This window comes from Maylandia zebra, linkage group LG7, assembly GCF_041146795.1.
Source record: "Maylandia zebra isolate NMK-2024a linkage group LG7, Mzebra_GT3a, whole genome shotgun sequence".
NCBI lineage: Eukaryota > Metazoa > Chordata > Actinopteri > Cichliformes > Cichlidae > Maylandia > Maylandia zebra.
This window is the reverse complement of record NC_135173.1, coordinates 58,958,200-58,971,795: the sequence shown is the minus strand read 5'-3', so window position 1 is coordinate 58,971,795 and position 13,596 is coordinate 58,958,200. Positions and strand designations below refer to the sequence as shown.

The 13,596-nt window shown below is 40.6% G+C and overlaps 1 protein-coding gene across 2 annotated transcripts in view; it reads left to right on the top strand.

The window, feature by feature from the left end:
* Positions 1-13,596, top strand: part of LOC101469782 (ras-specific guanine nucleotide-releasing factor RalGPS1) — a 91,112-nt gene that overhangs the window by 30,724 nt on the left and 46,792 nt on the right. For both annotated transcript variants that reach the window (XM_024803287.2, XM_076886802.1), the window contains exons 5-8: positions 1,960-2,043; positions 5,712-5,801; positions 9,402-9,494; positions 13,322-13,448. In XM_024803287.2, coding sequence (XP_024659055.1) covers positions 1,960-2,043; positions 5,712-5,801; positions 9,402-9,494; positions 13,322-13,448 — 394 coding nt within the window. The remainder of the gene's footprint in view (positions 1-1,959; positions 2,044-5,711; positions 5,802-9,401; positions 9,495-13,321; positions 13,449-13,596) is intronic.

The following is a 13,596-nucleotide window of genomic DNA, read 5'->3' as shown; positions in this document are numbered from 1 at the left end:
TTAAAGTTTATTTAAATATGACCTTCTATGCAAACACCTGGAATGGTTTGATCTGCCTATTGGGTTTGAGCTGCCTATTGGGTAGATCAATCCATGTCCAAGTGTTGAAGTTGTCCTACTGCTGACTTGGAATGTTACTGGCCTAAACCCAAAAGATTAATAGCAGCAGGGGGGCATCCCGTACAGAGTCAGTGAAATGAATCTGTTTTTCAACAGGTTTAGTTTTTGAATCCCTGTTTACCCTAAACACTAAATACAGCCTTAACACGCCCTCAGCCCATTATACAGTTCTCAACACGACTGTGGCAGTTGGCCAGGTAAGAAGACAGCTGGAAAGGTTAGACCAAGCCAAGGCTCAGGAATGATCGCATCATTCCAAAGCTCCTAAATTTATGTGCTACCCAGCTGCCTGGCATCCTGCAGCAACTCTTCAACTTGAGTCTTTTACAGAAAAAGGTACCAGTGCTAGACATCCTGTTTTGTGCCGGTACCAAAGAAAGCGATTCCTTCTTTATAAATCTTTATCACGATGTCACATGTCATGCAGGTGTTGGAGAGACTGGTTCTTGGCTGGCTTAGCTTACATGATCTTGAATCTCTTCAGTTTGCTTATCATCCTCTTGTGGGGGTGAATGATGCTGTTATTTACCTATTACAGAATACTCATTCTCACCTGAATAGTGAGAAGATGAGTGAGAAGAAGCTCAGAATGGATTTCACCACTTCTAATTTTTTCTTGGATTGCTGTATATATAAGTCAGATAGGCCTCAGTTGGTGCAGCTAGGGGCACCCTGTCTGACGTGGTGGTTAGTAATGTTGGCGCACCATAGAGGACAGTCGTATCTCCATTCCTGTTTACTGATGTGGATTGCAGATTTCCAGTATAGGAGTAAAACATGCCACCTGCAGAAGTTCTTTGACACTTCACTGATTGGGTGTATAAAGGGTGGAGTGGAATTGGAATACAGGGTGAGGTGAGGAGCTTTGTGGAAAGGTCCAGCAGAAATGACCTCTTTCGGAATGTAAGCAAGAAAAAGAGATGGTTGACTTGCAGAGTAACAAAAAAAGAAAAGGAAAAAAAACTTCTACAACAAGCCTGTTAACATCATGGGTCATTGCAAACATAATGATAATGAATTTGTTGAGAGATCAACATCATTAAAAGGATATAAAAATAAATTAAAAGAATCAGAATAATTTAACTGCAGAAAAGAGATTTAGGATGTGAGAGCTAACTACATGGCAAACGGGAGACGAAGACACAAGGAGAGAGAACTTAAAAAGAAAGGATGAAGTAAAAACTTCCTGAGAACAAATGCCACTCTGAAACCCAAAGTAAAAACAAGGTCCAGTATCTGTCCTTTACTATGTGTGGGGCCAGACACATATTGGGTAAAATGAAAACAATCCATGATACTGATAAAGGTCCTGGTAAAGAGGTCAGAGTCATCGCATCAACTATAACTAATCTGGACAGCTTCATAGTGGAAGATTAGAGTGTCACTTGAACTCCTTGAAAAAGCAGATGATACAAATGCACAAAATGGGAAGATTATTCTTATTCCCTGCTTCAATCAACTGTATTTGAGACAATGAAAAATGTCTAACTTTCATAGAATGACATGAGGATCTGTTTTCAAACACAGCAGCAAAGCCTCCAACTGGACCGGATGTATGAGGCTGACTAGCAATAAAAAAGCAATAACCACCTGAACAAAGTTTGATGGGGAAAAATTCAGTTAAACCTGTGTGAAAACACCCTAAATGGCAGTTTGTTATTTTGCAGCAGGGGAATCCCATATATTCCTAGTTTCACAAGTGTTGCTGACCACGAATAATGTGGTGTGATCATTCCTTGTCAGTTTAGTAAAATGCATAAATATATATAGTGTCAGCAACCACACTCCAGGTGCTATTGGTGATTCCTGAAATAATTTTTCTTCTTTCCTACTCTGCAGGAGCTGGCTAGTTGTGGATGGAGTGGGAAGGAGAAACACAGTTTAGCCCCCAATGTGGTTGCATTCACACGTCGGTTCAACCAGGTTTGTCCCATACGATTTCTAAAGCACATATTTGTTTTAGTCTTCTGGTCAGGTAGGGACATTCAAGGTTCAAATCTATTAATACTAAGGTGTCAGACTTGACGGCCCACTTTTATTTTAGCTTTACATTGAACGCAATATTTTTGAGCATTTTTAAGTTCAATATATGGAGTTAAAAAATGAAAATGAAACTAGGGAGTTTAAACTATAGTTCTTTCAACTATAAAGCTCATAGTGAACATTCTTGGCTTTGATGTTAATAAAAAAACTTGATGCTGCTCAAAGGTCATTAGTTAACCCTTTAAAGCCAGTCGGAGCGGGCATGCTCCATTTTGATCTATTTTTAAATCCCTGTAGAACCGGAACCACGTAAGCTAGCGCAATAATTTTTTTTGCATATGAAACCGGAGGAGTTGTACTTACATCTCATGCCATCAGCTTGTGCTAGGTCACAGTTTCCTTCCACATATAGCTTTGCAAAAATTGCATAAAAAGCGCTTGCAGGAACAAAAACATAATATTCCAGAAACACGCTTTGCCGAGCCAATCAGCTGTTTGTAACACTTCCTACATTGAAATAGACGTCAACGCAAATGATCGCATGTCCGCCATTTCCTGCCCGAAACCGGAAGTGATGTCATTTTCGCAGAAAATGTAGTTTTTTACTTGTAGGCCTTAAAAGCCTATACTGGTGTTTTTAAAAGTCATGTTTGACTTTAGACTTTTCTGAATAGTTTCTGGGATGCTTAGAACTCAAATTGCACTGCTTTAAATAGTTTATTTTGATGCACATTTTCTTTGCAAATTTGCATTATAGGATTGTTTTTCGTTTTTTCTGCAGTATATAAAAATTGGTGTATCTCAAAAATAAAACTATGAAGACACTCAAAATAAATTTCCTGTGGTTGTAAACTATTTTTTGCAACTTTTTTGTATTTAAAGTTTTGAGGGATAAACTTCTTAAATTTCTCTAATTAGAAATATATGTAAAAAACAAAACAAAAATGATTTTAAATTTTTCTGTAGTTTATTGCAGTTTTTTGCAATTTATGTGGTTACTATGGATTTAATGCATAAATATTATTAAAATTTGGGCTATAACAGTTGTATTGATGGGGCAAAAAAGTATTTAGTCAGCCACCGATTGTGCAAGTTCCCCCACTTAAAATGATGACAGAGGTCAGTAATTTGCACCAGAGGTACACTTCAACTGTGAGAGACAGAATGTGAAAAAAAAATCCATGAATCCACATGGTAGGATTTGTAAAGAATTTATTCGTAAATCAGGGTGGAAAATAAGTATTTGGTCAATAACAAAAATACAACTCAATACTTTGTAACATAACCTTTGTTGGCAATAACAGAGGTCAAACGTTTACTATAGGTCTTTACCAGGTTTGCACACACAGTAGCTGGTATTTTGGCCCATTCCTCCATGCAGATCTTCTCGAGAGCAGTGATGTTTTGGGGCTGTCGCCGAGCAACACGGACTTTCAACTCCCGCCACAGATTTTCTATGGGGTTGAGGTCTGGAGACTGGCTAGGCCACTCCAGGACTTTCAAATGCTTCTTACGGAGCCACTCCTTTGTTGCCCGGGCGGTGTGTTTTGGATCATTGTCATGTTGGAAGACCCAGCCTCGTTTCATCTTCAAAGTTCTCACTGATGGAAGGAGGTTTTGGCTCAAAATCTCACGATACATGGCCCCATTCATTCTGTCCTTAACACGGATCAGTCGTCCTGTCCCCTTGGCAGAAAAACAGCCCCATAGCATGATGTTTCCACCCCCATGCTTCACAGTAGGTATGGTGTTCTTGGGATGCAACTCAGTATTCTTCTTCCTCCAAACACGACGAGTTGAGTTTATACCAAAAAGTTCTACTTTGGTTTCATCTGACCACATGACATTCTCCCAATCCTCTGCTGTATCATCCATGTGCTCTCTGGCAAACTTCAGACGGGCCTGGACATGCACTGGCTTCAGCAGCGGAACACGTCTGGCACTGCGGGATTTGATTCCCTGCCGTTGTAGTGTGTTACTGATGGTGACCTTTGTTACTTTGGTCCCAGCTCTCTGCAGGTCATTCACCAGGTCCCCCCATGTGGTTCTGGGATCTTTGCTCACCGTTCTCATGATCATTTTGACCCCACGGGATGAGATCTTGCGTGGAGCCCCAGATCGAGGGAGATTATCAGTGGTCTTGTATGTCTTCCATTTTCTGATGATTGCTCCCACAGTTGATTTTTTCACACCAAGCTGCTTGCCTATTGTAGATTCACTCTTCCCAGTCTGGTGCAGGTCTACAATACTTTTCCTGGTGTCCTTCGAAAGCTCTTTGGTCTTGGCCATGGCGGAGTTTGGAGTCTGACTGTTTGAGGCTGTGGACAGGTGTCTTTTATACAGATGATGAGTTCAAACAGGTGCCATTCATACAGGTAACGAGTGGGGGACAGAAAAGCTTCTTACAGAAGACGTTACAGGTCTGTGAGAGCCAGAGATTTTCCTTGTTTGAGGTGACCAAATACTTATTTTCCACCCTGATTTACGAATAAATTCTTTACAAATCCTATCATGTGAATTCATGGATTTTTTTTTCACATTCTGTCTCTCACAGTTGAAGTGTACTTCTGGTGCAAATTACTGACCTCTGTCATCATTTTAAGTGGGGGAACTTGCACAATCGGTGGCTGACTAAATACTTTTTTGCCCCACTGTATAGCAACTTGAAATGCTCCCAAAAATGGCACTACAACATGTAAAAATATAAAGTAAGCTCTGGCGGACTTAGTTCTATGGTAGGTCTTAAAGGGTTAAAACCAGGAAGATGCACTCTATCAATTATGACAAATTTCATCTTCATCATTGTTTTTGTATGAAAAATACTGATGGATTCAATCTATGATGCATTACTGGTGAAGATAAATGCTGTTTTTTCTCTTATTTAAAACCTATAACTACATTTCACAGTCAAGTAAGCACTTTACCTTCTATATTCCCCATTTGCTAATCTTGGTAGATCTGGTGTAATTACTATTGAAATGGACTTTTCACAAGCTAGAGTCTTTCTTTCCCCTTGGAGCTCTTATTTTTTGTTTTTTAAAAGGTTTTTTTTAAAGGTTCTTTAAAATCAAGATGTATTATATTTAAAAATGTCAGCCAGCTAACTTTCACTGCACTTTTTTTCAAACATTATTGTAACTATTCTGGTTATAACTAGTTAAGTACGTTTGTTATATATATGCATATTTTGGCTCTTAATTTTCAAATTCTTCCAGGGGAGTAGGCCTCAAAATTGTAGGAAGACAGGGCAAATAGGTCTTGAAAATGAAAAGTATGCCTATATTTAACAAAATTATTTTCTTAGTTTTTATTAGAGTATCATCTAAAAAATATACACTCCAACATGAGAACTGACTAAAAATAAAATTATCTTCATTTTGATATTAGAAATTTCATGTTGTTTCATTGTATTTTACAGTACTACACTATACATCACTAGTTGTCTTCTGTCTTCAATTTGGAGTGTGTGTGTGTGTGTGTGTTAATGAGTCATTCAAAATCTGTGGGATCATGAAAATCCTAAATAAACAGACTTAATCCTCAGAAGTTTTGTGTGTATGTGTGTGTGAGCATGTGCCTGTGTTTCAAATTATATTTGTGTGTTTTAGGTGAGCTTTTGGCTGGTGAGAGAAATCTTAACTGCCCAGACACTGAAAATCCGAGCAGAGATACTGAGTCACTTTGTCAAGATAGCAAAGGTGAGTTCAGATGATGATGAAGATGATGACGACAACCTTTTATTTAACATATACACAGCTGCATATACACATGTGCACACACATATGTATACACATTCACACAGATATGTGCTCAAACAACATACACTATATGTCAATGACATGTAATAACCTCTCAATCATTAAGTCTGAAATGGAGTTGAAAGAAGTTTATACACACTTATTAATCCCTACCCCTGCTCAACACACTATTGATTTACCATATTCATCATTACCACCATTTCCCACTAGTACTTGTATAGACTTACCACACAGTGTTGGGGAGGAATATATATACTGGCGTTATGTATTTAAAGTACAAAATGAGTAACTGTATTCCATTACAGTTACCGTTTAAATAGGCAGTAATCAGAATACAGTTACTTTATTGAAATAAATAGAATACACGGCAGTCTTTTCCGATTTAGGCTAAAGGCTAAACGCACTTGGGCGCATGGCTGAGAGCGGCCAGCCTGAGTTCGAGTATGACCCGCTGCTCTTTTTTTTTTTTTAACTTTTTTTTTTTTTACTCAATTTCCATCTGGGATTAATACAGTTTCTCTCATTCTGACTGCTGGAAACCCAAACAAAACACACAATAAGAGGCTCTAATGTAAGTGTCCTGTTAATTTTGGTGGCGTCAGTTACACAATGGACCCAGAGCCAGCACAACAGAGCCAGCACTGCACGGGCAGGAATGCATTTCTTACTTGGAAATTCCAACACTGCTTCATAAGAAGAATGGGATGGGCAAAACTTCAGTATCTTTGATGTACTATTACTGTATGATTTTTTTATTTATTTATTTTTTTAATTACTATTAATAAAGGATTCCTGACACTGAGCTAACATTGTTAGCTGAGGTCAGTTAATAGACTGCAGACTTTTAGACCATTTCTAAATACTCAAGTACGGGAGTCCGTATTCGCGTTTTCGATAGCCTGGACTTTGTAAGGTCACATGGGAGTCCAGACTTCCAGACAACGCAGCGCGATTCTGCAGTGGGTGCTGTTCTCTCACAGCAACATTCTTGTAAGATGCATGCGTGTGCCTTTTTCTCCCATCGTCTGACTCCAGCAAAGGAAAAACTATGATCGGGAGTTGCTGGCCATTAGAGGTGGGAATCACCATACATCCCACGATACGATATTATCACAATACTTAACGCACGATACGATATTATTGCAATTTTTTAAAATATTTTGCGATATTCCGATTCTGTACATAAAGGTAAACTTTATCAATATTCATTTTATCTAATATCAAAGTCTCACACTCAGTCTTTCTCTCATGTCAGTTTTATTGTTGACAAACTGAACGGTTTGTATTACAGTCTAGTCCAACTTAACTGAATGCAACCATCTGGTACAATTATAGCTATTCTGAACTATGCAATTTATGAAAACTATGCAGCCCATTCAGCAACTGAAGAATTTGAAAGTAAATTAAAACAAAATATAATTTTACATTAAATAAAAAAGTTTTAAACTTAATTAAAATAAAACATGTCTTAAATTAAAATAAGTAAACTGTCGTGTTTATTGCTGCCAAAAAAAAAGTTAAACACATTTGGACAGTGAAGGAATGTCAGGATTCTTGCTCAGAAAAAGGAGTTGATCAACATGCTCTGAAGTCAGAGCATGTTCCACTCCACAAAAACTTTTTTTGTAACAAAATATCGATTTCTGCTGTCCCTGTATCGATACATTATTAGCAAACAAAATATCACGATACTACACAGTATCGATTTTTTTCCCCCACCCCTACTGGCCATGAAGTTGGCATTGGGGGAATGGAAGCATTGGCTTGTGGGCTCAGAGCATATATTTATTGTTTAGACAGATCACAAGAATATTGCCTATGTGTAAACTGCAAAAAGATTAAACTCCCATCAAGGCAGGTGGGTCAGCTCTCTACCCGCTTTAATATTTCTATAACCTACTGGCCCACTGTCAGACGCCTTGTCTAGACAATTTGCCACTTCCAACAGCTCACCTGAGGATGAGACGATTCTGTCCTCATGCTGGTTCCGTAACCTGGGAGATTAAGTCTGAGATCGTCAGTGCCCAGAAGAGGGAGCCATACCCCACTACAGGACCCCCAAATAGTCTCTATGTTCCCACAAGAGTTCAGTTTAAAAGTAATTCATTGGGCCCAGACTTCAAGATTCACCTGCCATCCTGGCCATCCTTGTCCAAGGATGTCTAGGAATATGTTCCAACCCAGATGTGCTCAAAACAAAATTTCCACTTCCCTACCTGTAAGACTCCTGAAACCCCTACCCACACCTGGTCATCCGTGGTCTCACCTAGCCCTAGATTCAGCATAGACTGGTTCTCCAAAGCTGTCCATTTTGCTGCTCTTCCTAAACTCCTATCAGCTCTGGAAATTGCAGAAAAACTCACCCACCACATTTTTAGACTTATCTGCATTCCTTATGACATCATTTCTGACTGGGGCCCCCAGTTCACATGGAAGTCCCATCTAAAAATGGGTAAAGTACGTCCACAACTCCATGACCTCTGCTGCTACAGGCCTATTACCCTTTCAAGCATTGCTCAGTTATCAGCTGTCTGTCTGCCCAGCCATCAAAGGTGAGACCTCCGTTCCCATCTGCAGATGCTGCTACCTTTGGAGAGCTACTTGCTCCACACTGCTAAGGACCGAGGAGGAAAACAACCTTTTGGCCATCGAACCTTGACTCCATCCTGCCAGGACAGCCAGATGGTTTGGCTATTGGCAAAAGGCATTCCTCTCCGTACGGAGTCAAAGAAATTGTCCAGATTGAGATAGACTTTATGATTAACCCTGTTGCTGCCCGGTTTAAATTGCCCTCCGCCCAGGCCCTCTCTACCCGTCTGGGTCATTGAGGTTGAGATGTGGAAGATATGCAAAGGGTATATTAAGGGGGTCAGGGCTACTTTCAAGGTCCCTCAGTTTGTGTGTGAGTCAGTATGCACATCTTATTTCCCAAAAAATACAAATTTATTTGGGAGAGAAAAAGATTTATATAGCAGGGTGTCTCGGTGGTGCAGTGATTAGCATTGTCCCCTCATGTTTCTAGTGAAAGATGAGGGGACAATGCTATAGTTATGTGAGAGTGTGTAGTTGTCTGTTTGTCACTCAGAGATAGCTTGGAGGGACTTCAGTCCCTCAGACCTTTAAACATGTACAGTTTTTTTTAAAGGACAAGGTGATATAACACAGTGGCTGTTAAATTTAAAATGAGCGCAAATGTTGCAAGAAGCAAATTTCTCAGTGTTCATATTTTAGTGAAGTTGTCTTTTTTGCTATTCTTAGTTGAATATAACCTTTAAATAATTTGTAATTTGTAAATAAGACTTTTTTTTTTAAATTGTATTTTTACTCCGCATCTTGGTACTTTATCCAAGTAATAATTGGAATTTGTTTTGTTGTGGTGTGGTATTTTTTTTTCTTCATTAGTAATTAGTACCATAATTGGTAATCACTAATAATGCCTAATAAAGCCTAATAACCAATTAAAATTAAAGGAAAACTAAGTTACTTTACGCATTCCTATCCTGTTCCTAACATGTCTTTTATAATCGCTCTTGTTTACAGAAACTGTTGGAGTTGAACAATCTCCATTCTCTGGTGTCCGTGGTTTCTGCTCTGCAGAGTGCGCCGATCTTCAGACTCAGCAAAACCTGGGCGGTAAGATTTCAGCTTTGTGCATGCCTTAAAGTCTTACTTCTGTAATTCATAGTTTTGACAAGTCATGAATATGTTGTTTTTTGTTTGTTCTTTAAATTAGATGCTACTGTGTGCCAGTGATGACATTTACCTGTCATGGGTATCTATTTATCGTAGGTCAATTGCCGTTCTCTTTTGAACTTGTATTAAACTTAACTAACATATGGTATTACCAGTTAATGTATTTATACGACACTTTGACCCAGTGTTTTGACTTGTATTTTGTTATTTGTTGCCCGTCCATGAATCACTGCTTTATTGTGGTGGAGGGGTTTGTGTATCCTAGGGATCCCAGGGGCCATGTTGTTGGGGGGCTTTTGCCCCCTGATAGGGTCACCCATGGCAAATTGGTCCTGGGTGAGGGAACAGACCCAGAGCAAATCAACCCCTAAGAGTATACAATCAAGGGAACAGTTCACCATACCTGGGATAGGGTTAGCAGAGCTGCGCCCTGGAGCCAGGCCTGGGGAGAGTGCCCTAGGGTGAGCGTCTGGTGGCCGGGCCTTAGTCCATTGGGCCAGGCCAGGCACAACCCAAAAAAGGGACATGAGCCCTTCCTTCTGTAGGCCCACTGCCTGCAGGAGGTGCCGTAGGGGTCGTGTGCAATGTGTGTTTGGCGCTAGCCAGGAGGGGAGGCCCTGGTGGGCCTCAGCTACCAAGATTAGCAATTGGGATATGGAATGTCACCTCTCTGGTGGGAAAGGAGCCTGAGTTAGTGTGTGAGGTGGAAAGGTACCGGCTAGATATAGTCGGGCTCACCTCATCGCATGGCTTGGGCTCTGGAACTAGTCTCCTGGAGAGGGGCTGGACTCTGTCCCAGTCTGGAGTTGCCCTTGGTTGAGAGGCTGCGGGCTGGGGTGGGTATCCTAGTATCCCCTCAACTTGCTGCTTGTATGTTGGGGTTTCTCCCGGTGGACAAGGGGGTTTGTTCTCTGCGCCTTTGGTGCGAGGAAACGGTCCTGACTGTTGTCTGCACTTATGTGCCAAATGATGGTTCAGAGTAACTGCACCACCTGGTGGTGAGTTGGATCAGGTGGCCGGGCAGGATGCTGGACAGTTAGTCAAACCTTGGATACAGGAGGAACAATGTCGTTTTTGTCCTGGTCGTGGACCACTAGACTACCTCTTTACCCTCTTGAGGATACTTGAGGGTACATGGAAGTTTGCCCAACCAGTCTACATGTGTTTTGTGGACCTGGAGAAGGCATTCGACCGTGTCCCTTGGAGTGTCCTGTGGGAGGTGCTTCAGGAATATGGAGCATCTGGCCCAGTGCTACAGGCCATTCGATCCTTATACAACCGTTGCAAGAGCTTTGTCCCATAGCCAGCAATAAGTCAGACTCATTTATGGTGGGTGATGGACTCCGCCAGGGCTGCCCTTTAGATTGATTGGTGCTGCAGCTGCAGTGATGAGCTGAATGTAAAAGCGAAGTTCTCAATTTACCGGTTGATCTATGTTCCTACCTATGGTCATTAGCTGTGGGCAGTGAAAGAAAGAATGAGATTGCGGATACAAGCGAGGGAAATGAGCCTACTCCAAAGGGTGGCTAACCTCTCTGAGATAGGGTGAGAAGTACGGCCATCCGGGAGGAGCTCAGAGTAGAGCGGCTGCTCGTCCATATTAAAAGGAGCCAGTTGAGGTGTTTCAGGCATGTCCCACCGGGAGGAGGCCCTGGGGCAGACCCAGGACACGCTGGAGAGATTGTATCTCTCGGCTGACCTGGGAACGCTTTAGTGTCCCCTTGGACAAGCTGGAGATGGTGACCGGGGAAAGGGAGGACTGTCTGGGCTTCCCTGCTTAGGCTGCTGCCCCCGTGACCTGGCCCCAGATAAGCGAAAGAAGATGGATGGATGTTTCTCTTGATTATAGGTTGTAGTTCACTTTTAGGATCCCTGACTGTTTCTATAGTCTTGTGTCTTTGTCTGTCTGCCCCGTCTGTGCCCTGTCTGAGTAGTCTTGTCTCCCCAGTCAGTCATGTTTCCATGTTTAGCTCTTGTCCTTGTGTCAAGTTCACGTTGCATTCTAATAGTCCATTTTACTTAGGAAGGTTCCTAACTGAGAGATGTGACCTGAAAGTAGCTGTATGGCAGCCTTAATAAGAGCTGTTCCAGCTCTCCAAACACTAAGGAAAGGAGCTTCTGTGCTTCCTTTATTGCTTTCTTTAGCGTAGGATAGCATTAAATTGTGTTCCACAGACTTTGTAATTCACGTTTGCATAATTTGTTTAAATATTCTCCTCATGAAAATAAAACTTATAAATACATATGCCATAAGGTCAGCCAAAAAATACTCCTGTTCACAACTTTGTCATAGAATTGACACTGCTTCTTTTGTAAATTCAGCGGTTGTGCTGCTGCTAATGTTTGTAAATCTGGTCCTAAATGTTCCTTCTCCTCCTTTAAAATTCCAAGCTTTATAATGAAGTAATATTTTTCATAGGCTGTTCTCATTTAAATGACCTCCATACAACAACGGTGTTAGAACACTTTTGAGATGAATTAAGATTAAGATTTGAGCATTTTGTAGTCTGTCTTCTGCACATTGCAGTTTCAATACGGTGGTCATTTATTAAGGTGAGACAAGTGTAAGGTCATTCCAATTCCACATGGTTCTTCTCTTTTTCCGAAGTCCTTGGTAATTCTTCTACCTGCCCTATTAATACATAGGGTTACAGTTAACCCTAATTCTAGCCCATGGCTCATGAGCCACAGGTTGCTGACCTCTGTCCTAAATCATGATAGTCTTTTGGAACAGTAGACAGATCTGATGACTGGGGACCTGGTTTAATGGGTGGAAGGGTTGATCGCATACAATTAGAGAGGCATAAATTACTCCAAGAAATTACTCAACCTGCTGACCAGTCAGTCACATGATTGTTTAACTTTAGCAGGGAATGTCTAACTATGTGTGACTCTTTTGCCAAAAGTATTTGCTTGTCTGCCTTCACACACATATGAACTTGAGTGACATCCCATTATTAATCCATGGGTTAATCTCATTATTAATCTGTGACCAATAGAAACGAAGCCTAGAGCTGCATTAAGTTAAACCACACAATGAAGGAAAACATTCCGTGTGTATCTGAGTTCATTGAACTTTTTGACACAGGTTTATGTGCATATACAGGGACCTCCAGAGCCTTTAATTCATTCCTTTCAATGGCTCTGAAGATCTCGGGAGGAAATCAGTGTTGTTGAAACTACACTCTCTTCACTAGTCGGGATAGTTCCAAAGCTTTCTTCTTTATGAATGAGCAATACATGTTTATGATCTATCTATTTGATTGTGATAACAGACCAGGAAACTTGTCGAACCAGAGAACCTTTTTTAATTGTATAGTTTTTGGTGAGCCTATGCCCATCTGTCCCTTTATTGCAGCCTCAGGTTCATTTTCTTAGCTTAGGGAGAAGAACTACATCTGAGCTCAGAGCTCTTCTGCATACCTTGATTAGAACAGCTGGACAATTGCCTTACAAAAGAATTAGTCATTTTTCTCTTCACCAAAATTTTTTTTGTAATGTTGATATCGAGTATTACTGCCAAAAAATTGACTTTGTGCTTGGGAAAATGTTTGGGTCTCATTTTGACATTAAAAAAGCCAGATTTTGTCATATGTGTCTGGATCAGTCAGGATGACCAATAGAAACAACTGAGTTCATAATATCAATAAACCTGTTGGTCTTTAGAAAGCACTCCAGTCTGTCAATGCTTCTGTTCCCACTTAAGTAAAAGGTTCTACATGAAAATAGAAAATTATGTATGTGTTATTGTTTCCTGTCTGTTGTAGCTGATCAGTCGGAAAGACAAGGCCACGTTTGAGAAGCTAAACTATCTGACATCCAAGGAAGAGAATTACACCCGCATGAGGGAATATATTCGCTCCCTGAAGATGGTGCCCTGTATTCCTTACCTTGGTGAGTCTGCTATCTGTGTCTCAGCATTAGTTTAACACAATCTGCTTTAGATTCTTTTATTTTCTTTTAAGTAAGTTTTAGATTTCCAAGCCCGGCCTCCATTCCAGACTTATATGTATACTTTTTCTTTTTGTTCAAAACAGTTCAA